This window comes from Struthio camelus, chromosome 1, assembly GCF_040807025.1.
Source record: "Struthio camelus isolate bStrCam1 chromosome 1, bStrCam1.hap1, whole genome shotgun sequence".
Taxonomy (NCBI): Eukaryota; Metazoa; Chordata; class Aves; order Struthioniformes; family Struthionidae; genus Struthio; species Struthio camelus.
The window spans coordinates 192,674,095-192,701,487 of NC_090942.1; the positions used below are offsets into that span (position 1 = coordinate 192,674,095).

At 43.8% G+C, this 27,393-nt stretch overlaps 2 protein-coding genes across 27 annotated transcripts in view; one reads left to right on the forward strand and one right to left on the reverse strand.

The window, feature by feature from the left end:
- CAB39L (calcium binding protein 39 like) overlaps positions 1-25,320 on the reverse strand; it is a 65,195-nt gene extending 39,875 nt beyond the window's left edge. For 2 of the 26 annotated variants that reach the window (XM_068929882.1, XM_068929853.1), the window contains exons 1-2: positions 24,925-24,953; positions 5,598-5,823 (exon numbers count right to left, since the gene is read on the reverse strand). The gene's annotated coding sequence lies outside the window, so the exon portion shown is untranslated. Of the gene's footprint in view, positions 1-2,662; positions 2,731-3,352; positions 3,432-5,597; positions 6,133-6,484; positions 6,576-6,612; positions 6,665-8,408; positions 8,486-8,556; positions 8,873-9,068; positions 11,264-22,355; positions 22,423-24,924; positions 24,954-25,101; positions 25,156-25,249 lie in introns of those variants that run through there. The other 24 variants (XM_068929879.1, XM_068929857.1, XM_068929874.1 and 21 more) reach the window with 22 other exon arrangements.
- A 557-nt stretch (positions 25,321-25,877) lies between these two features.
- Positions 25,878-27,393, forward strand: part of SETDB2 (SET domain bifurcated histone lysine methyltransferase 2) — a 48,143-nt gene continuing 46,627 nt past the window's right edge. Inside the window, exons 1-2 of the mRNA XM_009678643.2 lie at positions 25,878-26,032; positions 26,859-26,918. Coding sequence (XP_009676938.2) covers positions 26,017-26,032; positions 26,859-26,918 — 76 coding nt within the window. The 5' untranslated portion in view covers positions 25,878-26,016. The remainder of the gene's footprint in view (positions 26,033-26,858; positions 26,919-27,393) is intronic.

Sequence of the window (27,393 nt, forward strand, 5' to 3'; positions counted from 1 at the left end):
ACTAGATTCTCTAGCATCTAAGAAATCATGAGCTTTGGCTAAAGCACTTCCCACGGCTGGGACATTTCTACCCTGTCCTCCTCCTCCTACCAGTGCTCTCCTGTCTAAGCTTTACTTGGAAGCTTTTCTCTTCAATAGAGGCACTCATCTTTTTTAAATTTCTTATTCCTTCATCATCTATTCTTATTCTATTTATTGGACTTCAGCATTTTCCAGACTTCTAGTCCTCTGTCAAGGTTGCTTGAAATTGGCCAGTAAGTTCAAAAGCTACCACTGGAAGAGAAGTGGAATGAGAGATCGACAGAATGACCGTTTCAGCTTCATTTTTCCCAGCGACCTATCTAAAAATAATTGAAATACGACAATGACTGAAAATGAAAAAAGGCAACACAGGTTTACCAAAGGCAGTTCATACCGCTGCAATCTCTTGTTAAGAAAGTATATTTTTAGACACAGGAAGCACAGTAGATCTCACGCATCTGAGGTAGAAATAACACTAAATTGAATAAAATGGAAAACAACTGAAGGAAAATTACAGTGTAAAGGGAGATTGATTTGCTGAGAAAGCCACTAGCAATTTTGAGAATGGACCTTAATTAGAGAGCCAGAAGAATTAAGAGCCTACTGACAAATTCTGATGACACAAAACTGGAAGGTATCAATACAGAAGAGGACTGAAATATCACTACCTGAGGAACTGGATAGTCTCAAGGATTGAAGTAATAAAAATGGAATCAAAATTAAAAGTATCAGGTAACGCACTCAGAGACAGAAAAGTATCTGCCTCAAGCTGAGGAATTATCATGAGAAATGACAAAGAAAGTCACCTGGTGACTACAGCAATATTTTAACAGACAGAAGAAAGACAAATGCAAACCTATGAATTAAGAAAGTAATTTCCACTGGAAATACAGAAGTATTCATGTTTTTGCACAAAGTATTGATGAAATTTCATCTGGACTACTGTACACAATCTCGAACACCCACAGTCAAATAAAATACACCAAAATTAGAATTGGTGCAGAAAAGGATCCTAGGATGGTGAGAAAAATGGAAAGACTATCATGTGAGTGGACACTAAAATTGCTCACCTCGGTCAGCTTAAGAACAAAAACAAAGGGAAACAGGATTGTACTGGGAACGAAAAAACAAGAAGTTATTTCAGCTAATAAAATAATAACCCATTATTTACGCCCAAACAAATAGCTATAAACGGCCAATGAATAAACTTAAGCTGAAAATTGAATGCTTCTAATCATTGGAGCTTTGAGAGTTTGAAATAACCTACTCTAACAGGCACAACACAGAGCATCTGTTCATAAATTTTCGACACAGTTGTCTGGCAGCAAGACATTAGGCTGAATGACCCCCCTTCCTACTTCCTAGGAAAACTTTCTCCATCTAATGGCTATTCAGTGACATACGTTTTTATATCATCAGAAATGCATTGCAGTCACTTCTGATTTCCTAGCATGGAACAGCCAACTTTTGTAACACTAGTTGTGATGATGGTAGTTCACCCATACTTTTATCAGTATCTCAGGAGACCAAGGAAAGAAAAGCTATATCTCACCAGACCAACTCTGACCGCCCCAGAGGCTGTCTGTCCTGTTCACGAGGGAAATGCTCGTGCAGCGGCTACCGATACAAACAGAACATTTCAGCCTTCAGTGCTGCAGAGGCCAACACATTTCAAGAGCCGTGCCACCCCAAAAATACTTTCAGGGAATGTTATTCAGTGGAAAAAAAGGTTTTGCTTTTGTTTAAGTGACAAAGACAACACAAGACAATTTTAAAGCACCACTTTTTAAATGTTTAGCCATATGTGTGAAAATCAGAAAAAAGAAAAAAAAAAACCATTTCACATAGACTAAGGCAGTTAGTTGAATCCAGAAGCATATAAGGTTTACAAGAAGTGAGTTCTAGGCTACTCAGTAGCCTGTCAGAGATAACATAACATCCCTTTATACTCTGAACATGGCTTCCCTCAGAGACCTCCAACTCTGCAAACATTTAATTAAGATGGAAAACACACTTCAAAAAAGCTGTACACATACTGTCACTCTCCCCTCTCTACAAGGGGAAACGTGAAGCACAGAAAGATTAGAAGACTTGTTCAAGGCCACATAAAAAATTAGTGGTTGCGCAAAGAATAAAACCTAAACCATTTGACGCTCCAGCCTCTGCTTTATCAGCCATCAAAACATCTCTTCTGCCAGTTGGTCTGCTCATAAAGGGAATACACTAAAAAGAAAGTTAAAAATTAGTGCAGCTAGAGCTCTTATACACAAAGGAAAAGTGCACTAAGAAATCTAGTTCTGTTTACAGGCACTCTCGCCAAGCTCTTCTTTGCTATTAATCATATACCTTCTTAACAGATTACAGTGAAGCTGAGCTTTTAAGAATAATGAAGGAAAAATACAGAGAGCAACATTACTCTAATCACCAGCCAATCCCACTATGAAGTGACTCATTTAAGCAGTTCAACAGCCAACACTTCCTCCTGCCCACAAGCACAAGAATGAGAGCATGTGATCCAGTTGACACATTCTTCTCAGATGTTCCTCCGGACAAGCAGTTTGCTATTCAAAAATGAATGAGTGGATAATTTCCCTCCCTTCAAATCAAGATAAGCAAGGATCAGGCATTTGTCTTTTCTTACCTCTTAGCCTTCGTCTACTGATTTATCAGCATCAAAACATTTTATTAATTCTTCCTGAATGAGAGGTTCTGTTTTGGAAAGAAAAGAGATGTCCATTTTCTGTTCACTGCAGTGTGCCTAAACCCCATAGCTTTTGGGTTTTAATTAGCACACTTTCTTCACAGTTTTTCTAGATTAGTCTCTATATAATGAAAGAGAAGCTTCATTCCCTCTTCATTACTCCCTCCCACAATGTTTGGTGAAGTTGTTGCAGTGAGAGAGTCAAGTAGTCAAACTGGGAAATGGAAGATACATGAACACCTGGGCAAGCCTAATCTGTCCACTCATGTGCAGTCTCCCTCCTGGGATCCATATTTCATTCAGCATGAAGGATGAATCAGGGCTATACAAGGATAACTTCCATGCAAAAGCCCCAACGAGTTGAAGACTTTGAAAGGTATGCCATAAATGAGACAAAAGATTAAGAGGAGAGAAAACAGTTTTATGGTTAGAGTGGATGAACACTGTCTCTACTCTGCAACAAGATTACTCTAAAACCCAGAAATTCAACCAAAAATAAGCCTTGCGGTTGGCTACTTGTTGCACTCCTGATTTTGGAAGTACCTGGAATGAAGGCGGGTATGTGCCGAAACTCTACCTTGAACATATAAAACATTGCGGTAATGCTTACTACTCCCCCCGAACACACACCTTTTAAAACAGGTGGCATGCATCTTGGAGACCAGACACGGAAAACGGATGGGCGATTCTGCCCTTAGTCTGCCTACTGCTGTAGAATGGGAATAATAATATCTCTTAATTGTACAATACTATTATGAAAGTAAAGGCATTCATGGTGATGACCCACTCAAGTGCTGTGATGTTGCTCTATAGAAGCACTCAAAGAAATTAATCATTTTGTTTTTAATTGAGGGTTTGGATGCCGCATAATAAAGATAAAAAACCTACACAGTCTCTCAGCAAACATGGGGGATAAAATGAAACATTGGATAGCTATCTGGTCACCGAGGTCACTCTTTGATAAACACTTTGTTCCATGACAGAGCCATCCTACCCCTCGCCTAATCACGTCCCCACACCACAACCTCTGCTGCACTGGAAAAGCTTTTTTGCAGAGCCATGTGGTGAACCAGGTCAAGGAACTGATCTAGGATTAAAAAAAAAGCCTCATGGGGAAAAGGATGCAAATTGGTTTTCAATCCAGTTTATAGTCTTACAAACAGTTGTATCAACACAACGGGGGGGGGGGGGGCGGTAAAAGAAGGAAGGAGAGTAGAGAGACAGGGCTTCTGAAGCAGACACTACAGCTGAAGATGTTCCTCAAACTAAACCCCGGATGAGGCAGTGATCACGGGGAAGGAGGTGCAAGAGTGTGATTACATAATTCAAGGCTAAATCTTAATGGGTATATCCTCAGAAGGGTAGAGAGAACAAACTACATCGATACAGATAAACGCCAGAATCAAAATTAGGAACATTTTGAGCATTTGACTTTGCGGTCTAGTATTCTTTCATTGTAACAAATTCTGTGTTACTACACCTATTACAAAATAGATACAATATTTCTGTGTTACAATGCTATGCAACATTCAGATTCTCAAACTGTGCAGAAACTTCATCCTGTGGCACCATATTCACACCTGCAAGGATCATCCTTGTACCACAGGATTACACAGACTCTGCCACTCGATGCTAACAAATAGCTAGAAGTAGCAGATTATGACTTCTGTCTTGAATGAAACTAGAAATATAAGAAACCAGCGGATCCTACAGTCACTAAATGCGGCCGGATTGGTGAGAGTCAAGAATATTTGGGATCCCTATTTCCGTTCATCAACATGGAGCTCTTTCAAACCTAAAAAATTACGAATTCAATTGCATGCCTAATTGCAGTCCGGAGCAAAACGCCCACAAGCTCAGCTCTGCAGAATGAGGCCTCTTAACCAATGTTTCTGAAGTACGTATGATTCTAAGATAACACCCTTTAACAGTTTTTCATTTATTTAAGTAAAAGGGAAACCAAGTTAAGTTTCCATGTCTAATTGTAACAATAACTGCAGAAATAATGGGAACTGGCTCTAGAGTTTAAATAACACAGGCAGCAGCCAAGAGAGAATAGGACTTCCTCTAAATCCATTAGTGAAGAACGTTAATGAGGTTTTTGCTTTTTGTTCCATGCTTTTTGTGCCAAGTTACCTCTCTAGCCAGCATTAACCTGCCTGTGCCTTTAGCAAGCCAGGCGCCGTAATAGCTTCTGAACACATTAAAATAATTTTGGCATATCACTAATTTCACTTTGCCACTCAGATCACTCCAAGAAAGTCTTTACTCAGAAAAACTTCCCTTGAGTTCAAAGAAAGTTTTGCCCGAATCCAGACTTCACGAGCAGCCCATTTCGTGGAACCGGCACGTCAGGCTGACAAGACCTATTAACTACAAATAGAGAGATGGTTAATTTACACATGCCGTTGCTTGCGATAATTCACACGCACGCTCCTCTTACGCTCGGCTCTAACAGCTCCCGCGTTGCCTACGCCAGTGGCTGTGCTCTCATTCCTCTGCAGCTCCGGAGCAAGTCCGCAGCTGCAGGCAGTCAGCGGAGAGCAGCAACACAAATGATATATTGCAGATATTTTATTTTTGGAAACCGCACTGTAAATAAAGCCCATTTCCAGAGATATTCCATGGACACAGAGCGTTTGGTCCCAGAGCCAGCGCCTTATGCAACAGAGGCAGCATTGTTTAGGATCGCCTCTTTTAACAAGCCACTCCTGGTAACGCCGTTTGCAAAGCTATAAAAAGCTAACGGCGGAACCAGAGGGAATAAACTAAGCGAGCAGTTTACGCCGCAAACGCGGTCGCCAGCTGGGAAACGCGCTTTCTATCGAACCGCGCAACTTGGTGCAATTCGGAGGTGATCTCAGCCGATACTCACCGCGCGCAGGAACGGCCAGGCTGCTCTAAGCGGCAGGCGGCAGCTCCATGCCGCGGTGCTGAAGACAGCTCTCTGCCAGCCCCCGAGGCGCCGGGTCCGGCCGCAGGGGCCCCTATTTATCTGCCATTTAATGCGAGCGCGTCCTTTATCCTTGACACGTGGCAGCGCAGACAAGAGCCCGGCATCCGAGCCTCTCGCTCTTCTCCGGCGGCGGAGCTGCTACCCTCTGCAAAAAAACGTGAGGAGCCAGCGATCACTGGAAGGCGCACGCACACGCGCGCCCGCGAGCGGCTGTAAATTTCCACTCCCCTCCGCCGGCAGCCGGACTGGCCGCCGCGCTCAGCTCGTCCCCCCTGCCAGGGACACTCGTGCTTGTGGGTCGTCCCCCCCCCGCCGTCCTCGTCCCCGTCCCGCTCCCAGGCCCTGGGCTTGGCTTCGCCGGCCCTGCCCGAGCCGAGCGCTCCGCGAGCGGCCCGGCTCGAGCGTCCGCTGGCGTTGCAGAAGGCGCTTGTCAAGCAACGCTCGGCTGTCACGAGATAATAACAACATCAACACGGCATCCTTCAGCAGGAGGAGCCCTGCCCGGAGCAACCGAAGTTCCTGCTGTCTCCTGCCCGGCTGTATGCTATAACATAAAGATCAGAATATTTTGTGGAGGGGGGGGGGGGGATCTGCAGCGCTCTGCTCAAAATTTAAACATCCCCTGGTGAAACGTGTTAGCCTACGGTATTTTTTTGAAACGGTAATGTGACGGAGTTTAAAAAAAAAAAAAAAAGGCAATAAAAATATTTTGAAACAAGCACTACCGGCTATTAGCAAGCACAGAAATAAAGCAAAATGCAGTTAAAGGAATTGTTAATGCTCCACTTTTCTCTCTCAGCAGCTACCTCGCAGCGAGCGCCGCAGCTCTGCGAAGGGATTTGCTTTCCCCCCCCAGCTGTCTAAAATGCGCAGCAAGAAGAGGGGAAAGAAACCGCTTTCGCAGCCACTGCAAGCAGAGCAGGGTTTTAAATACCTTCCTCGCAGAGCCCTCTGCCGAGCCCCAGCGCAGGTGAGAACTGGCTGTGTGTGTATGTCGAAACCACCAGCTCAGGCTGAGAGTTCACCTTCTGTCCCCTCTTCCTCAGCGCTAAGTCCGGCCAAAGTTTCACCTTATTAAAACATAATTCTGCATAGGAAGGCGTTTGCTTGAGAAAACTAAGCTCAGCCCGCACCGCGGATCAGCTTTACCTGCCACAGCCACAGCAGGTCTTAATTTAGGGCTCACCTGGGGCAGCTATTCACAGACCTACGGCAGAGGCAACGGAGAAGTACGACGCCTCGGAGAAGTGTTTCTAACCTCATTTCTGAGGGATGCAGCTGAAACGTGGACCTTTTAAAGGGCTAACAGGCCCCGCTAGCAGTGCTACTTCCTAACCAAGGCAAGACACGCAGGAGTCTCAAAAAAGCGAAGAAGCTCTTTGAAGAGCCAAGAACGAGCAACACGCCTGGCTTCAATCAGTCCTTGTCCTATTTCAGGTGCCAAGGCGCAGAAGCGGTCCCTGCTCCCTTACCCTGGCCGCAGACTTTTGCACGCGCGCAGGAGGCGCCGAGTTGTCCTCGGATCAGCAGGTCCGTGCTAAGCACGCTGCGATTTGCACTTCCGCTTTTCAGCGCAGACGATCAGGATAACTCCCCCCTGTATTTCTGGGTTGCTCTGAAAACCAGTTTCTACAACAGCCCTGGAAAACACAGGCTGGTGCTGCTCCCTCTGCACCCAGCAGCCCCACAACAAGGGGCGCAAGCGGCGCTTTTGGCTCGAACCTGGTGCTTGAAACATTCCTCCCATATGGACTTAAAGGCTGGATTCACCTCAGCTCCCTTTAGTCGTCCGCAGCGGGACATCTCTTGCAGGTAAGTAATTCAAGTTGCCCCGTCGGTGGCCTGGGGAGAGAGGAAAGCCCAGCGAGGGGCGTCGCGGACGCCAGCTCGGCTGGGGATGAGCAGCGTTCAGGAGCAGCCCCGCTGCCACGAGCTGGGGCATCGCCCCGGCGGCGCCTGGCTCTCCCCTGCCCCACGGCCGGGCTGCAAACTCGACGGGCTCCGCCTGCACCGCGCGTGGGGAAAACCGGATGCTGAAGGGGTGATGCACCGCACGGCGCCGCGGGACCTCCGACTGCTCCCGACGCCGACCGCGGTTTAACAGGATGCCGCGCTCTTCGAGCAGGCACACACCAAGTCGGATGATAAAAATTCTGCCCGTGGGTTGCTACTGAAGGTACTGGCTTTTCCTAAAACACCGCAGAAAGCCAAGTATGTCACCTCATTAGTTTCCTCTGTGTTTGTTGATTTTTCAAGAGAATTAGGAAATCATACCCTTTCCGCATTACGCCCATCCACGTTTCAACAGGTAAAAAGATACCCCTCTGTTGCCACCCCAACACAAAGTTCAGCGCTGGTGTGCACTACCCAGTAGCCGCTTGAATCATGGCAGAAAAAGCCGTTTCAGTTGCATCTCAAGGGCCCCACTGGCTAAGCTGCGTAGCACCAAGCTCGCCGAAGCATCCACAGCCCGTGCTGAGCAAGAAGTGCCCCGTCAACCTAAGCTCAGCGCCCGCGAAGCCGTTATCCTCCGTTTCAGACTCCATCTGCCCGCCTTGCCGGGTCGGAGGGGCCAGCTGCGTTTCAACGCGCTCGCTTTACGCCTCAACTCTGCCAGTCTTCTCCCTGAGGAAATGCTCTTTACCCTTAATAGTAGTCCTGGACACGCAAGGGACAGCGAGAAACACGCCTGCCGCTACCCTCGCGCTGCGGACAGGAGACGCGACTCACGGGAGAGAGCCGAAAGGGGCAGGGGAAGGCTTCTCCTCTCCTTTTCCAATATGCTGTTTCATCGTCCAGGCAGTTAACTCTCAGATGCCAGGAAAAGGCCCTGGGCCACCCCTACGTAAATTAAGTCGTAAGTAAGCAGCGCTCTTACCTGGTGGGTTTGTTTTTTTTTTTCAGTGGCCAAGAGGTTATCAAACACTTCAAAAGAGATTACGTTTTCTTCGGTTCAGAACTCGTAGCCATCGCAAATCTGCAGCGACGTGATCGCGAGTAGTCAACAACTCTTTACGGTCTCCAAGTACGCTGAAAAAAACTCTCTGCACGCTGCTAAAGGACTCCAGCCTCCACATCTTCAAATTCCATTCTATTTTTTCCTTTAAAGTGAACACGGTCCTCAGGCTACAGCAGGGTTAGAGTACTTTTCAGAAACGCTCGCCCTTGTTTTCTTAACTTAGAAACCATGCCATCTAGTAAGGACCAAAGGGGAAGAAAAAAACCAGCCCGTTATTCTTACCCTTTCTATTTATTGTCTACAATGGAAAAGAGAAATTACAGAGCCCCAACGCTGAGCGCGGTAGTAATAAATTACAGAGGCAGGTAATAAACACGTAACACGCATATATTAATTCTGCTCATTTAATCTCCCACTTGCAGGCTGCCTACCTCCTCCAAGACTACTCTGGGCGCTCCACAGCCCTGAGCTGCCTCAGATGATAACCGCCACAAAAAACCTCCTTCCTTGCCCCAGAATCGCTCAGTGCCAAGGCCCCAGGCAACCAACATTCAATTTGACGCAGCAGCAGCTTTAGCTGCGTAATATCGACCGTCGAGAAGAGAAACTTCAGACTACCATAAAAGATTCCTCCCCCTTTCAAAAACAAAAGACTAAAACCAAAAGAAAACCCACCCACGGGATTTCTTCCTACTTGTACAGATCCCAAGATACCAAAATTACGGCAGTTTATCAAGTGGTGGCGGGGGGTGGAGGGGGACAGTTTACTTTTATTGCTTATCTCCCTTGTAAAGCTGGTACACCTTAACTCGAGGCATTTAGCTTTACGACAAAGCAACATAAAAAGCGCATCCAGGAATGTGTCTAAAAATCTCAGAAAACATGAGAGAGTTTTCATAGCAATGGCATGCTTGTGTATTATTTTACGAGCTTTCAGATCTTCATGTTTCTCAGCTCCTCTGTCAGAGCAACGTGGCCGCTCCAAATTAACGCTATTTCCGCTCTTCTTCGTCAAGCCTGTCCCTGATTACACACACACACCCCCCCCTCACTCTTTCTCTCTCGTGATATCGGAGAGAGCTCCGAAAGCTCAGAAGCAAATGCCATGCACAGGTCTCACGAAAACCCGATACCTGCACTGGAAGACAAATGAACGTTTGGCTGCTCATCCTAGCACAAAGCAAGGTAAAGAGGGAGGCAGGTATTTTTCCCTAGCTCTGCTTTCTCCCATACCCATCCGAAAAGTAACAGAGCTTCTGGCTTAAGACCATAAAATTGAAATTTCCTAAGTGAAGCAGCGAGGAACGCGGAGCCATCGGAGGCACCAGCCGACCCGTAGCGGTATTTTGGCTGAAGCAAGCAACACGATTTAAATGGAGGCTTTGTATATGCTATTCTTAAACGCGCAAAAGTGTCTTCAGTATGTTTTCCCCCTCTTCTTCCTCTGAGCTCCCTCTAGTGCGCTTCAGCACATACTGCTTTTTTCTTCTTCGTTATTCATTGTTAACATAAGCATTTGCTAAGAGGATGGTTTGGGGATTTTTCGTGTTTTGTTTTGTTTTGTTTTTCTTGAAAAGACCAGAACAAACTCTCACACCCTGCTCAGGAGTTTTCATTGAGCATATTATTCGCATATACTTTACTCCAGCACTCAGGCACCAACAGCGGCCTCTCTACCACAAATACGAAATACTGTGTGTACGAAATACTGTATGTAGGGGCCAGCCTATTTAAAATATACATTTTAAAGACATCCATTAGCTCCATTCTTTCTTCTAAGTAAAGAAAGACAGCTTAAAAGTATCCTGTTCCTTTCACATCTTCAACCCAAACAAGAATTTAGTCCCTAAACAGGAGATTGCTAAAGTCCAGCAGCTGAAAAATAAAATACAGATGTAAACATCATATCTGCTCTAAAAAGTCATTTAAAGAATGTGATCAATGTGATTTTATATGCACTGCGTCCCAGCGTAAAGCAGAATTAAGAATCGTAATTGTACTCTCACTTTTATGAGCGGGGAACACTACCCTGAGGAATAGCAAACTCGTGACAACATCGTGATTTTGACCCCCCCACCAAAAACAAGGACATACCAAAGATCTGAGTAGGTGTTTTTTGAATGTTGTAATTAATGCCTTCACCTCTCCAAATTGCTTCTATTCCAGCTGTTTATATTGGACCATTCCAGTGGCTAGGTACTTTTTTTTTTTTCTAGAGGAAAGCAATGTTTGTTCTATTTGTAGATTTAAAAATGTAAAAGAGAACACACTTCAGAAGAAACTGGGAAAAGAGCTTAGCTGAAGATCTAAAATTTAACCCGTCATCACAGGTTTACTAGGAGAGGCTCAATTTTGTATCATATATTGCAGCCCACTAAACAAAAGTATTTACAGTAACAAAGGAAAAAAGGGTTATACGGACAGAAAAAGCCCTCGCTGTGTAGTATGCTGGAAGACAGTCCCTGCATCACTTGTAGCAACTTTCTTCATTAGATTTCAAAAGTCCCTCATGTGGATAAAAGCATTTACCTGCCATCTCTCTTTTCTGAAAGAGTCAAGCAGTATTAATACTGTTCAGTCCTCTTCCAAACGCCAAATTTAATTACCGGTTTCTACATAATTTCAGCAAACAATTTTCTTAACGCTAGCCACAAGCGAGTAAAATAGCTGGGGGTACTGCAAGTTAAGGCACCTCCTTGCAACACGCTCACATGCGCGAACAGATTATAGCTGTTCCCTACAACTTCACGGGGGGTGAACGACAGCCGAGCATAACTAACCAGAACTTTAAACTTCCTAATAGCGCTTGAAGCTGAAAGCTGCGTTACTGCACATTCATCCTACTCTAATGGTGATGTGCACTGAAATCATTACACACACCAACTGACTTTTGAAGACCCTAGTTTCTTTATACACAGTGCGTGGCTCTGTTTTTGAGAAGAGAAAAGATAGTTCTGGAAAACAGAGAACACTGGATTGAGATTTTTCCGCTTTTAGACCACTCTCTTAGAAGTCTAAAGCATTTTTCCATTAGATTTTCCTCGAGATGACTGGCAAACAAACAGAAGGAAGCTTCATTTGAAATGAAAGTTAAACATTCCTGTGAGGCACTTCTACGATACCCATTTTAATATGAGGAAATTGAATTAGCAGCAAGCAAAAAAAACACACAAAGATGCGATTCTAAAATGCATGGTTAAAGAACGGTGGTAGATAGGAACTGTCACTCTGGATCAGGCCAAAGCTTCATCACATCCCGTCTCCAAGAGCAGCTAACCCCAAATGCAAAGTATAACAAGAATATACCAGCAGAAGATTAGAGATTTCCTGAAGTTTCATCCAAAATCATCACGTTCGTTAGCTACAACTGGCTCCGCATCCATTAAGTTTCAAGATCAAAAAAGAGTTAACTATTGTTGTTCTTGGGAAAATTTAAAATCATATCTGCAGTACTTAGATAAGCAGATTGCTTCAGCTTGCTGGGCAACCAAGAGAGCTCTGAGATAGCTACCCTCTCTAGATCTGCACCGAGACGCTGATTTATTGTGTTCCAGTTAGTTACTTTTCCAGGGCAGCAAACGTCAGGATTTGCCCGCAGAACCATTTTATTTTTCAAGCGATTGCCTCAGATAAGAGAGCAAACACTATCAGGAAGGCCCAATACAGGGCTAGGATGTTGCACTGATTAAGGAATGGGCTCAGAACACAGAAACCGAGAGTCAGTTCCCAGCTGTGTTGCACATTTTTACATGAGCTTGGAAAAGCCACTTAGTCTCCCCCTGGGAAAATGAATGCATTAAATTATAAGGTGCTTTGACATTATAGTGATGGGAACCAAACAAACATATTACGCAAATACGCAGCTTGCTAACATCTCCCTTCCTTGCCAAGGGCGATAATCACCTTATAGCTTTTGTGATGTACGTCCCCCAAAACCAGACAGAACCAGCTTCCAAGTCTGGTCTCAGGGAAGTCAAGTGCCCTACTGAAGGAGAAAGGCTGAACCAAAACCAATAATATTAGGCTGAAAAAGTGTGAACTGGTGCTTTCAGATGAGGAATTGCAGGCTTTTCCACTTTTAAATAATGAAACCTAAGCACTACTATAATTTGCAAAAAAACAGCTGCTATTTTTAAATAAGCATTGCTCTAAACTGACTTGCCCAAAGTCACACAAGAAAACTCTGGCAGTTTGTTTCCCTGGAGAAAGAAAGCACAGATCATCTCACATTCTTGTTCTCTGCTAGTTGTTGTCCTGCGACAATAATAGTTTAAAATACTAGATCAGCATAGGGGACCTTGAGAACAATTTGTCTAGCTCATGGAGCACACAGAGACATCCTCTTCAGAAATACTCTGACGTCCTTGTCTTGACGTATATTCATCAGTGGCCAGACTGTAAATACATTTGCCTTCGTGTGACAGAGTGTCATGCAACACGGGATGCTTGCACTTTTTGTTACCCAGTAAGGCCATAATAGGACTACAGTGGGATCATCCTTTCTTTTATGTGACGAATGATAACTGTCGTCATGAACACCCTACCACCGACCTTAGCCACAGGAAGATACTCTTCTGGTCCCAGGATGGAGCCCTCCTATGCCTCTCCAGAAAGGTATGCAGCCAAATTTTACTATATTAATTAACCTGTACAGCATTCTGTGAAGTTCAGCACTTTGAGAAACGGACATTGCTACTCCCCACCGGGGAAAACTGAACTACACATATTCCCACCGTACTAAAAAGCCATTGCTGTTTTCCCCATGTATGCTGACCAGCAACAGACATCCCAAATGAACTATCACGTCAGATACACACAACCATAAACGGTCTGATAAAGCGTTGAGCTCCTTTATTTGTGATTAATAAGCCAAGGCTATTCCTCTAATTCCCTAAAGGCAGCAGGCACATCACAGACTGGCATTTCTAGGGACGCAAAGCCTGTCCTGAATGAGGACTGATGTGCAGCAGCAAGCCCATCTTCAGCACAAGCTCTGCTTCAGAGGGAGTACAGCCAAGGGTCCCGCACATGCTTTGACCCGACTATGCTCCCAGGTGTAGCCTCTGACCATGAGGATCCCTGAACAGCCTGTGACTTTCAAAACCTGGAAGGAAACAACTCGCCACATGACAGAAATGGCAACCTCTAAATATATAGGAACAATACATGATCAGATCAAACACGGTGATGGAAATCTCTTTGGCAAACATCACTCCTCTGCATGTCTCACAATGAAATCTGACAGCTCCTTCCTTATGCAGCATACAGACCTATGCTCACAAGCATTGCTACACCCTCTGGAAGTAGTCCAAGAAATGACAAGTTTTCTCTTGATAATGGTAGTTTACATAGCCGCTTTCCTCCTACGGCAGCAGCACCTTACAATTTTTGTCCTCCTATGTGTGTTTTCTGAAGTGCGTATTCAAAAAATAACTTTACCTCCTATCAAAATCTATACTTCTGAAGGGTAAAACACTGCTATTGTCCAATATGAATAAAAATAGTTATGATTAGCACTGAAAGTGAATAGAGTATATCAACTCAAATGAAAAGGGGGTCTCAAACTCTACTCTGTCACCCCAGACACGAGAAGTTAGCCAACACTTTTCCAAAAAAAACAGTACTTACATCACAGTCAGAAGCTATCTGATTTTTAAAATCTGCAGAACACTTTGTCTAATTCAAATATCCGTTCAGGACTTCATTTCTCAGCTCCCAGTACAAGAGAGACATGGCCCTACCGGAGAGAGTTGAGCAGAGGGCTACAAAGATGATTAGGGGACTGGAGCATTTCTCCTCTGAAGAAAGGCTGAGGGAGCTGGAACTGTTGAGCCTGGACAAGAGAAGACTCTCATCAATGTGTACAAGTATCTGAAGGGAGGGTGTCAAGAGGATGGGGCCAGTGTCTTCTCCATGGTGCCCCGTGACAGCACGAGCACAAACTCAAACACAGAGGTTCCATCTGAACATGAGGAAAAACTTCTTGCCTGCGAGGGTGACAGAGCACTAGAACAGGTTGTCCAGAGAGGTTGTGGAGTCTCCTTCTCTGGAGATATCCAAAACCTGCCTGGACGCGATCCTGGGCAATGCGCTCTAGAGGACCCTGCTTGAGCAGGGGGGTTGGACTAGACGATCTCCAGAGGTCCCTTCCAACCCTGGCCGTTCTGTGATTCTCCCTTTCTCTCATATGACTTACTCCAGTGCTGTGCCCGAGCCCAATGTCATAAGGAGACAACATTTCCTATCCACTAAACTCAGCAGAGCTTCCCAAGCCCACGGACTTGAAGCTGTAGGCTTGACAGGGGAATTGTGGCAGAAAAGTCTCCAAACTGCTTTTTTAAAAACAGCAATGCTCATAGGGACATAAAACTGTCCTGCATTATTGCCAACTTTGGAGTTGCCATCCAAGTACCAATGAAAAGAAACTGCTTATTTTCTGAGAGCAGGCAAAGTCCAACGACAAGGTCACCTAGTGAGAGACACACCAGTTTGACTTTCCATGATACAGTAAGACAGTCTTTATAAGCTGTCATCACCAGATGAAATTACTTTCACAAGTGTAAGAATTTCCACTGAGAGACTCCAGCACACGAAGAATCGTATCCAAGTCACTGCCTATTAGCTAAGCAACTAAAGAGGTAAACATAAGCTATTTCATACTTCATTGTTTAACCCAACAACCGCACTATCTACTTTTACATTTCCCTTCTAAAGTATATATATGCCAATAACATGGCCAGGAATTTTAAAACTAACATGAGATAAACATCTATGACAATTTCCACAAAATTGGTTTTCCTCTCAAAACGTCAAAAAAAGGCTCAGTGCTCCCTATATACTTATGAATAAAATCTTATCTAGAAAAAGAAGTTTGAAATCAGATAGATCTTCCCTCTTCTCAAAACAAGAAGTAAATATATTCATTAACAACACAGCATTTCAAAATTTAGAGAGACCTATTCTGGTTCTCAAAAAGCATGAATTATTGCCTGATAATTATGGCTTACTAGCTTCTTGAACAAGAGTAGCTTTTTAAAAGGTCTTGAATCTAGACTTATTAACTTCAAGTGCTGGAGAATCTACAAAGTCCCTCAATAAGCTGCTATGATAGTTAAGTAAACATCACTTTAAATATTTTCTCTTTTACAGAAGTCCACGTTTTTTACTTTCAGCTTTTTGTCACTGCACTTCTTTCTGTGTTTGCAAACGTACGCTTTGAAGTCTCTCCATCCTGTCCTTTTATAGGTATATGATTGAGTCACTTCAACAAACTCAGTTTACTTCTTATCACTGTCTACAGTAAGTGCAAGGATATGTTTTTCCAACAGTATAATCAGTACCCACTTCAATTTAAAAATGTGCCTTGAAGTGCATCCATCAAACCTGATCATATTCCAGAAGTGAGGTCAGTAATATGGGAAGTTCAGAACATATTCAACTACTATTATCTCTTGGCTACTGCTCTGTATAGGGAGTGGCCGCTCAAGTGAGTGACTGTTGCCTACGATCCTAAATACCTTGCATTACTGCTTTCTGGGATACTATTTCTCATCCCTAAGGTACATCCAGCCTTTTTTCATGCTGAATAATTTCCCAAAGATTTGGGCCCATCTTTCAAGAGAGTCAGCCAATATGCTTTTGAAGTCAATCAAATGCACGAGAGTGTGTTATCCTTTGTCATTTCTCTACTCTGCATGGCCTAGATAAAACTGTCAGGAAGGATTTTGCATTTTCTTCCAAATGTGGGTTTGAGGGTTTTTTTCCTCCCCTTTCTCCACATAAACACAAAACATCTGAATGTACAACATAAGGTCTTAACTCAATGATTCTTCATCGAATATAACATTTTCGGGAGTCAGTTCTTTTAATTAGAGTGAGACTAGATCAAATCCTTTATCTAAGTGATGTATTAGACTTTTTATAATACCTATCTTTCATTAATTATGTTGAATGTCATTTGTTACATTTCAATCCACAAGTTTTTTGACAGTTTTACATCAGGAGTTAAAAAAAAAAAAAAAAAGCCTCAATTTCCATACATTTGAAACAGGAATTTTCAGAAGTGTTCTCTAAGGTTTTATTACGGCTGTAATATGAAGAACTTGTTCATTGTTACATGATTATTTATAACATCCAGCTTATTTTCACTACAGAACAGATGTACATAACAGTTCTGCCTTTTCAGCATCACTGTTGACAACTTCAGCGCTGCCATTAGACACGTGTCACTGTTCTCTTTTTTGTTCTCGTTATTTTTAGAATTTCTCCTTATTAACCTTACACTAAAAAGACCCTAAAGAAAATCTGTGGAGTTTTCTTTAATCGTCTTAAAAGAAAAAAAAAAGTCTAATTCATACTCATTCCTATATATTGGTAGCTGTCCTGTATCCCATCCATCCCAAGATGGGATTCATACTTTGCTTCGTACTTTGCTTAAGTTATCTCTTCATATTCAGTTCTGCACATTCTAGATAGCCACGTGCTCTCACGCTCCGTTTTTTTTCCCCACCTTGAGAGACACTCTTGTAAGCTACATGAGCAGCGTGAGGGTGATGTACCAGTGCATCACGCAGAACTGAAGATCTGCTTAGTCCCTCGTGTTTTCCATCCTCAGGAACAGGAACGTCACATAGTTCTCCAGCCATCTTCTCCCATGACCTTATGAACTGCGATGATGAGATACTCAGTTTACAGGATGGAGAGGAAAAAATAATCAGTAAAATCTCTTTGCATGTTTGCTTAGCATTTAGCTGCTTCCCAACAAACTAGAATAGCACAAGGATATCTTGGGAAATCCTCTGGCAACATTCTGCTCTTCTCCTTTCCCTGGCAAGAGAGGGTGGAACACAGATCACAGGGACACGTAGCTCCTTACATTAACGTTGACTTTTTGAAGGGAAAACCTTTCCAAAACAGAATGTACTCTAAAGACTACCAAGTTAATTTGACCTCAGAGATCATTCAAATCCCAGTGCCTTTGATCAAAAGCACTTTGTCTTCTACTTTCGTATTTCGCCCAGGGCTGCACGTAACACTTGCAATAGAGTACAGATATCTCAAGCAGTTACAGATCTAAGTATAAATTGTAACATAAAAGGAGACGAGACCTGTTAATGGCTTAAGGACGATGACAAATATGAACAAAGGCCAAGACAATTTCGATGCAATAAACGTGCATTCAGGAGCTTCAGTCTTCTTGGCTAATTGGCTACGTTACACCAACCAATTTGTCAAAGAAAACAAACCAAAAAAAAAATAATCAATGATCCACAGATTTTCCTGGAGATTGATTATGTGATATGCAGAATATATTTACCTCAACAGATGACTACAACCAACCCTCAATTCTGCCCTCAACCTATAAAGTTCAGTTTGGTACCTTATTTGTAACAGCAAGTAAATCAGATACTGCTGACAGCTTCCCCTCTATCCGAAAGCAAACACCAGTTAATAACTGCCTTGACTTGGTAACGTTTTGCTTATTTGCAGAAGAAATAAAAGACAGCTGTTTGACTGACACTGAACTGTAGGAAGTAAAAGTACACGATTACCAAGTAACAGGTCAGGACAGGACATTGGTACAACTACGCCTCACTGCCAACACATGACAAGAAGCAAAACAAAGGGCAGAATGTTACACGGTGCTAGGATCACTAGAGCTGCTAGAAGTGAACTCTCTTCCCACACTATTTTAATCTCTCTTACATTCAGTACTCTCTTATGTAATAAGAGCCATACACAACTTCTTTCCAGCACTCAAGAGCAAGTGAACTGTATTCCTTGCTGCGATAAATTTGTACGTGTCCCTTTGTCCATGTACGTGTCCCTTTGCCCACAAAGGCACGTGCCTTTGCGCTGGATTGACAAGAGCTCTTCAGCAAACATCAGTCAATCCAGTATTTGTCACACAACTATTCTAAAACTTCAAAGTTCAGTTAGGCCAATGTGTTTCTTAGTAACACACTGGGAAAGCTTTTTTTAAAATTATTATTATTTTAACATACCTACTTGCTCAGCATTTTCTTTCATCTTAATTACAGTCTCTTGGAACAGAAAAAACAAGACACAAACATCCCTGAGATAGCAGGAGGGTTTTAACTCATGCTGTAGAAGAGTCTAAAGGTCTAGTTTCACAGATGGTTTAAGTTGATGTAAGAGCCCATCTCTGCCAAAAAGGGAAGTCTTGCTGCTTCTGCCATCACCTCCCTTGCACCAACTACTGATGCATAACCGCAGAACAAGTCAGATCAGCCTACTGATCCAACGGAAAAATCAGTAGCTGAGGGGAAAAAACAAAAACAAACACACACGCATACCTCTCACAAGCTCCTCAAAATGCAGCTTTCATGCCAAATTCATATATTGAAGTCACTTAAGGTCAGACAACCAGCACACTGATGGACGCCTGAAGGACATTTCATATGAGAAAGGGCTGCAAAGGTTTGGACCCAGAGCTCACTTGCTTATTGAGCGCTGCAGAAAGGACATCCCACACATCTTCAAACGTAGCTTCCTTGGTCCTAGTCACTCAGAATTTTACAACTAAAAATAATCATGAAGTTAAATTCAGTCACCACCAAAACAAGACTATCCATCTCCCTTGTCTATACAAAACAGGAGGGCTTTCTGGTCTAGCACAACTTTGAATCCAGTCAGTCCAAGGCACAGCAAAACTATCCTTGACCCTAGAAGACCCACCCACAACAGGCTGGTTACAATATGTGCTCTGCACATACCAGCATTTTGCACATACTAAAGTAGTAGTTGCACAAATGCTGGGATAAATGACACTGACAATAAAATTAAAGAGCAATCCATGTATCTCCAGATGCTAATTTTTGCCCCTAGGCCACCCCCAATACCCTTGGAGAAGCAGAAACATCATGTGGCTGCACAGCAATTTGGATTGGGGAAGTTATCAATTTAAATTAGCTGAGACAAATAAATCTTTTTTGGTTGTTGTTTTTTAACCTAAATCACTCTCCTGATCACTGGGCAATAACAGAAATGAACAGGAGAGGGATGAGAAGCACAGGGAGAACAAAACTGTTTCTTTCTTTGGTAGCACCAATTTAAAACGTTCAGTGGACTGTGGCCTCCCTGACACTTCTCAATAATGCTTAATAACAAAGAAAGGCACAAAACTAATGGGACAATACTGCTTCCCATCCTTGCTTCTCCTTTCCTCATGCCTTACCGCCGGTTTCCACACCTCTTCCACTACAAAGTTAGGCCAACACAACTCAGCACAGCGAAATGGATCAGGAAAAGTGATCAACTGAAAAGCTTTTTTTTCAGCTAATTTAGTTTTCTCACAAGAGACTGGGACTAAGGACTATTTAGCCCAGCAGTGTTCTTTTTAAGAGCCCCAATATCGAATCCCTACAGTGCTCTGCACTGCGAAATGCATTGACTGTTTTCTATGGTTGTAATTAAATTCCTTTTAGTGCATTTGAAAACTTACAGGTTTCAGTTTTACTTGAAAATGATTATCATCTATACACAGTAATTATTTCAACTTTTTGCCACGATTCTTCTTGCGGGACTTTGTTATGTCCGGTCCAATTCTATGTGAGGGTCTACACAGTACTATTTTGCATTCGTACAGCTACTACCAAGATCAGAACCTATCAGCCTTATATCAGCTGGTATCCCAAGGAAAGGTTACAACTTACTCTATACTTTGATTAAAAAGAAAGGAAAAAAAAAAAGGCAAAACAAAAAAGCTTGTAGGGTACCCTACCGTACATCTCTTAGAGTGGGAACACCACAAACTGACTGTATTGTGAAAACTGCTTAGAGGTTTTTTTGACTGCTACCTCTTTAATGAAAAGATTTTGTGCACAAACTTTAATCAGCATACAAAGCCTGCACACAAAGCTCATCAAAAAGGTCAGAACGTAGTATTACTTCAGAACTTAAATCAGAAATTTTACATCAGATAGAGAAACAAACATAAAGAAGTTGAAGCCATAGTTTTCAAAGCATTAATTTATTTTGAACTCCTTTCATATACATCCACTGCCTGGTTTCCAGAGATGTCAGGTCCTTTAAAGTGTTACTGTATTCACAGGCTTTCAGGCCTTTGTTTTTTCATCTGGGTCACCCAAAAATCAGAGGATGCTGAATTTTAGGTCATATATCTTGATCAATGCATGGGGGGGGGTGTCTGTGGCACAACAAAGACAACTGATGTTATTTGACTTAATCCAACATTATGTAACATTTAAACTAGTCCTTTCTTCTTGTGTTCACACACTTGTCCAGCATCTCCGCTGGCAATCAGTACTGCAACTCTAAGATAGAAATAGAGCTAAAAAGGAAAATTGTCCTACTACATAAGCAGTCCTTAAAGATGAAATCCATTACGTTACTAGTATCCAAATTCAGACATAGAAGGGTATGTCAGCTAGTGGATGGTTAAAAGTTCAGCATATTGGGCCAGACACCAAAACCCTAAGGCTAGCTGCTAATTAACAGATATCTAGGTCCTCCACATGAAAGAAGTCTATTGTTTAAAACAGCGACACAAATTTTTCCTTTTCAGAGCCTGTCTGTGTGTTTTAAGTTTCCCTTAGGACTGTCAACATTCTAGCATTTTAGAAGCTTCATTTCTCAAATAAACAGGCAAGTTGTTTGACTCATAACTGACAGGAATGCAAACACGCTTAGGCCACGGGCAGAACAAAATCATTTACAGGCTGAATGGCTTCTCAAAGTTCCAAAATCTCCCCTTCCTTTGACTGAACAGCTGGCAAAATTTGGTATCCAAATAACCTAACTAAAATTTAATACATCTGGAGTAGCAACAGAATTACAGAAAGTAGCACTGAGGGCCTGTAAACAGTTTATGATAAGCCCAATTAGTAAGCAATGTACATACACAGAAGTCGATATATCTTCATAAATAATAATGTGTTGTGCCAAAACTTCTAGGATAACCCAGAGAATGCCTAACTGACTACTACTTCAGAAAATGTGGTCATGATCGATAAGAAAAATTATCTATTTTCCAAAAATCTCATAGAAAAAATAGGTTAGATGGGTGAATAAGGGACTACGCAGAAATCATAATTCAACTGATGTAATAACTGAAAATGTCATGTTAAAGCTGCAGCTTGAAAGAATTTGAAAGAATTCCCTCTTATCTATGAGAGAAGTTGTTAAACCAAAAGAAAGAGTAACAGAGAAGATGCAGCAGAGGAGGAGGAGGAAGTACCCAACTGATATGCAGATACTACAAGAAAAGGACTAAAATAAAGAGCTGATCCAGCCAAAAAAGTACACAAAGGTAAATGAGAAGTATAAAGCATTTTCCAAATGTCCAAACATTTTTGACTTTGACTGCTTTTCTACTCTCTGGAGTCTGGCTGCTGTCTCTGTAGATCACCCAACCCTATCTGGCCATACAAAGACACATCCACATCTCATGGTATTCAAAGTGATTGGAAAAAAAAATCACTGGAGAACAGAACTGGAAGAGATGGACCCTTTAAAGCCAAAATCATCTGCTTCCACTCAAAGGAGCCATTCTTAGTCTGCCTGTCTATGTAATTATTTAGCTGAAGTCCCTAAACATGACTAGAGCTGCATAATACAAAAGCATAATTCAGCAAATCAGTGAATAGCACCATTCACTAGGACAGTCAGCCCTTTCGTTGTCGATCATAACGAAGGTGTTAACAAATGCACAAGCATGTGGAACAAGCTGTCCTCACCTCCAGGTCTTGACTGCAAAATCTGGTGGGAAAGTCCCAAGAAGCTTATACTGCTGCTAAAGGAATGCTGTGGGTATGGAAATGAAGGTTAAAAACAAGGTTACTGGCATGTCACACTAGTATCTTTTACGAGCTTCGGCATCTAACAAGTTTTGGAAGAAATGAGCCTATCTGCTCAGCTGTACAACTTACTGCTATGTTGTAGAAAGCATATCTTACAGTAAAAACAAGGGAGCTCAGGTATGTTTCAAAACTACTTCCTTATTAATCTTTAACAAAGACATATTTCCCTTTCTCCTTTTGCTTCCGATTAAAAATCAAATTATGTTATCATTTATCTTTTGTCTGAGGCACACAGCCATGTTTTTCCAACTCCTCCTCCCACTCCCAGTTGTTAATAAAAGCTTGTTGTTCATAAAAAAAACTTTATATGGAATAACACAATTTCAGTAGTGCACCTTCACCACTGCACGTCCTCTGCATTCACTTTCTAAAATACAGAATACTGCCTTTCCATCCACACCAACATAAAACACGTTAATACACACACATAATGGGAAAGCTAATTCCAATGAGTCCTAAATTTCATTTTACTAAATTCCTTGCATTAGCCTCCAAAGACAGCATAGGCATCAGCCTGCTTCCTTTTCTAGGCCTCACCATGAATAACCAACACCGACTGCAGCAATGCGTGTTTACCAGAAGTGTCACACAAAACAGATCCCATTATGCCAAAATGGAATAACCTCCAGCAGCTTGCTCGGACACCGATGAGCAAAGGGAGTCTTCCTTAGTTCTGTATGATAACTCCGCTGACTGCTCGCAAGTAAAGAGGTCATCATGGTCAGATTCCTAATACCTGTATTTCAGTGAATTATAGCCAAAGAAAAGCTCAAGCCCATTTGCTGCTCATGACCATGAAGTATATGACAACTACACCAGCATAAACACCAATAATTTCCTAATCATATCAGGCAAACACACATACATGCGATCCTGTTATCCAAGCGTAAACGATATTTAACAACGTTCATTGCTTATGAAGGCTGGCTACACCATCTCCATGTTGCTGATTAGTGATAATAGTTTCGAAGCATACTTAAGAAAGACATTTATTTAAGGAAGGAAAAAGTTACGTTATGACAAAAAAACATATTTTAAAATAACTTCCAGTTATTACAATCATTATAATGACTGGCTCCATCTTCTCTGCACTTGGTGTGTTCCTTGCATGTCTGGTAACACTGTGTTTCATAAAACTCAGTATTCACTTGTACATGCACATGTATTAATAATTCAATAAAATGAGATTACTTCATGTGCAATCATCCGCATATAATGCGGTACCTTCCAAGAGCAAGAAAAGCATGCACTTAATTTTAATAAAACTATTATGGGAGAGAAATCTTTTTAAAATGCAAACTACTGTTTTTATTTGGAGATTTATCAGCACATTCATAGTGCTGAGCCACCCTGTTTCGAACAATGCTATTGTTAGTTGTCCCATTTCTGTCTGGACAGCGGTTACCCAGTTCTCATGGGCTAATCAGTCAGCTTCAAATACAGGCACAGATGTAGGCATGCCTATATAAACATTTAAAAGGTCTTATAAAAGTACAAAGAGGAGGCTGGACATCAAAATCTTCTGGAGTATCCTGGGTCTGACTAGAGCTCCAAGTCATATAAACATAGCATTCCACACAGACAAATTGAATTCCTGTTCCCTCCCCCAACTATATAAGTACTTTCAATAATCCCAACATTGTAAACACTTTGACCACGATTTGAGCACGTTAAATTTATCTCTGTAGTTCAAAGCGATGACAAAGCCCACAGGCGTGTATACCTTGCATTAAAACACATGTCAAGCACTTAAAGGAACCCCCACAAACCTCTTCTAAGAGTATGTTGATTTTTGTCCCTCTGAAAAAAAATCACTCCGCATAGTTATAAGGCAAACACTTGGAAAGTAACACTGTCTAGAATTTTAAGGGCAGTGTAAACTTCTGCTATGTTCATGAACTCTGAATCCAAACTGCTGTCATAATTCAGCATTTCATAGAATAAGGTTACAACCATCAGCAGAGGCAAAAAGTAAATCTCAGGGACGAGCAGTGGACTTAAGCAACTCACTCACTTTATTTACTTACAAATATGCTAATTTGGCAGCCCAAAGTTAAAAACCTGGACAAGTCTCTAAGGGCCTCAACACCCCCGAGTACCTTGTCTTTATCCACCCTGTTCGCTACCCATGTACCTGCAGCCCTGAGGAGTTCAGGAGGCTGTTAGACCCCTCAGACCAATACTGCTTTCCCACCGGGGGCTTCACAACAGCTGAGGAAAGCGCTCCCAGGAGCGGGGAGAGAGGCACGCAACCCCTCACCCTCCTCACCCCACACCAGGCCCAGCACCTCACACCAAGAGAGGAACCGTGTCCCCCAGTGCTCCAGGCCAGGGGGGGCCTTGCCAGGTGTCAAACACCTTCCCAAGACATCCCTGCAGCCTAACGCTCACTGGGCGGGGCAGCTCCCTGTCTCGGCTCTAACCCTCCCTCACCAGCAGTGCTCACCCGGGCGGATCAGCTCCCCGATCCGGCTCTAGTCCCCCCGACCCCCCCCCCCCCCCCCCGCAGCCGTTGCCCTGCCAAAATGGCGGCGACACCACGGCCACCCACCCTCGCGCCTCAGGGCTTAACGCGAGCCCCGCCCCCGCGCTCGCCCCGCGCTCGCCCCGCCCCCCCGCTCACCACCCAAGATGGCGGATGCACCTCCTGCGGCTCAGCTAGCCTTTCCCCCCGCCCCCCTTCTCGCTGCCTTTCTGCTGCCACTCTACCCCTCCACCCCCTCCAGCGCGAGGGCCCCGGCTGCAGCCAATAGCGACAAAGAAAACCTCGCCTCCGTACGTGGCCAGCCCATCTCCTCCTCCTCCTCCACAGCCATTCGCTATGACGACCCGGCCCCGCCTTGCGCATGCGCAGTAGTGAGCAGCCCCCCCCGCCCCGCGCAAAGCCCCAACGCGGAAGGCTCGTTGCCCAATCAACAAAGGTTTATTCCCCACCAGACACACACACCCCCTCCGCCCCGTTCCGCTGGGTGGGCGTTACTTCCTCGGCGCATGCGCCCTCGCCCCAGCCCCGCGGCGGGAGGGGGCGGCGTAGCCTCAGCGCGCAGGCGCGATGCCTGCGGCGAAGGCGGGGCAGGTCCTCGGCCTCGCCGTCTCGGGGGGCGGCGGTTGGGGCTGGCGGCCGTTGACACCGCGCCGGGCAGGTGAGGGCGGCGGCGTGTCCGGGAGGGAGCGGCGCTCCCCGCAGGTACCTGCCCAGGAGTCGAGGGAGGGAGGGAGGGAGAGGGCTGGCAGGACGACGGCGCAGCTTTAATCCTCTTCTTTCTGTGACCGGCAGGCTGCCGACATGTGCTGACCGGAGGCGGGCGCGAGGGCGGCTCGCGGCGCCCCGCCGGAGCCCGAGGCCGGCGCTGAGCGCGGCCCGCCCCGCCTCATGTCGGCCGTTGGCCGGTGCCGGCGCTGCGCTCGCGGCCGGGCCGGGCCGGGCTGGGCCGGGCAGGCAGCCGCGTGCCCAGCCCGCCGCGTACACCGCCCTGCGACCTGGGCCGGCGGCACCCAGCGAGGAGCCTGACGTCCTTCCGCGCAGCCGGCCTGGAGGATGGCGGGGGAAAGAAGTAAGCTTTAAAAAAAATTAAAAAAAAAATAAAAAGGAAATGAAGGAAGTGTTTCGAGCAGTCATTAGGCAGCTTTCGTGAGGAACTCTTCTAGGAATCAACAGTCTTCGCTTAGCCCCTCCTCTCAGTCAACCAGATGAAGTTTCTGTGCCAGAATGAATAGGAACAGTTTACAGATACAGCACTGAAAACGGCAAATAACTCATTTATAGCTAAGGTATGTCTTTTGCTCTCTGTGTCGTTAGTGGTGGTAGTCAGAAATGTGATATCTTCACTGTGGTTGAAGAATGCCGCTTACCTGTCCTTAGCGATACTGCAGTGCAGATATGCATGCTTTATCTTACATCTTTTGAGACCCAGATTTTTTTTTGTGTAGCAAAGTCTTCACTTCTTCCTAGGTAAATCAATTTAGTTTCAGTACAGCTGTACTAGTAGCATTCTTTTATTTTTTTTAAATGAGAAATATAAGCTAATAGGAAGCAGGGATTATGTAACCTCAACTGATTTGCTGAAAAGTGTAGGTCATCTCCTGAAAGCTTCATGCTTTAGGTATATTAAGAAATTGTCATTGTAAAAAAGGTTTTCTCACACATCTTATTTCAAGTGTTGTTTTGTTACGTCTTGACAAGACTTCTCTACCAGACATGTGACTTCCATGTGTCTTTGGAACTGGGATGAGTACCCTCACCACAATGCTGTCTCACACAGTGCTCTGAGATCTATTGTAGATGTTTACTTGTAGAAATCTAGAAAAAGTTCACTACTGTAAGTATTTTAATTTCTGTGCTGGTTTCTTACATACTTGTCTGTTCTGCACCCCTTGCAGTGCTGTCAGACTGCCTTGAAGTGGAGAAGCTTACCAGTTCCACCGCAGAGAGATTTGAAGGTAATATCGTTTACGTTTACGGAGCAAATGGGGAAAGTATATATTTGGCACCACTTTTAGTACAGAAATGGTTACTGGAGGACAGTGGTTGTGCTTTTTGTCATGTATGTAAAAGGTATGTGTCAGAAGTACAGGTTCTTATCAGGAAATAGTCACCCGAGTATTTCTTTGTTAGCTGGCATAAGTAGCCCTGGCCTTAGCTGCTTGTTCCTTCTCTAGCATTATTCCTCTGCACAATGCTAAAAGAAAGATACGTGGCCACAAAGATCCCATCAGGGAAAAAAAAAATCCCTGCAGGGTTAATGGCCTAAGCTAGTTCTAGAAGTATTTCCATCAGATGTCAGTCCATGCCCTCCATCATGAGCTGGTGAGATCATTTTGAAGGCTTAAGAAGGTAGATGCTCCCTGTATCTGTTCATTCCTTGACCTTCTTGCCAGGATTGACAAGAGCAGCATTAAAACCAGATATGAGATT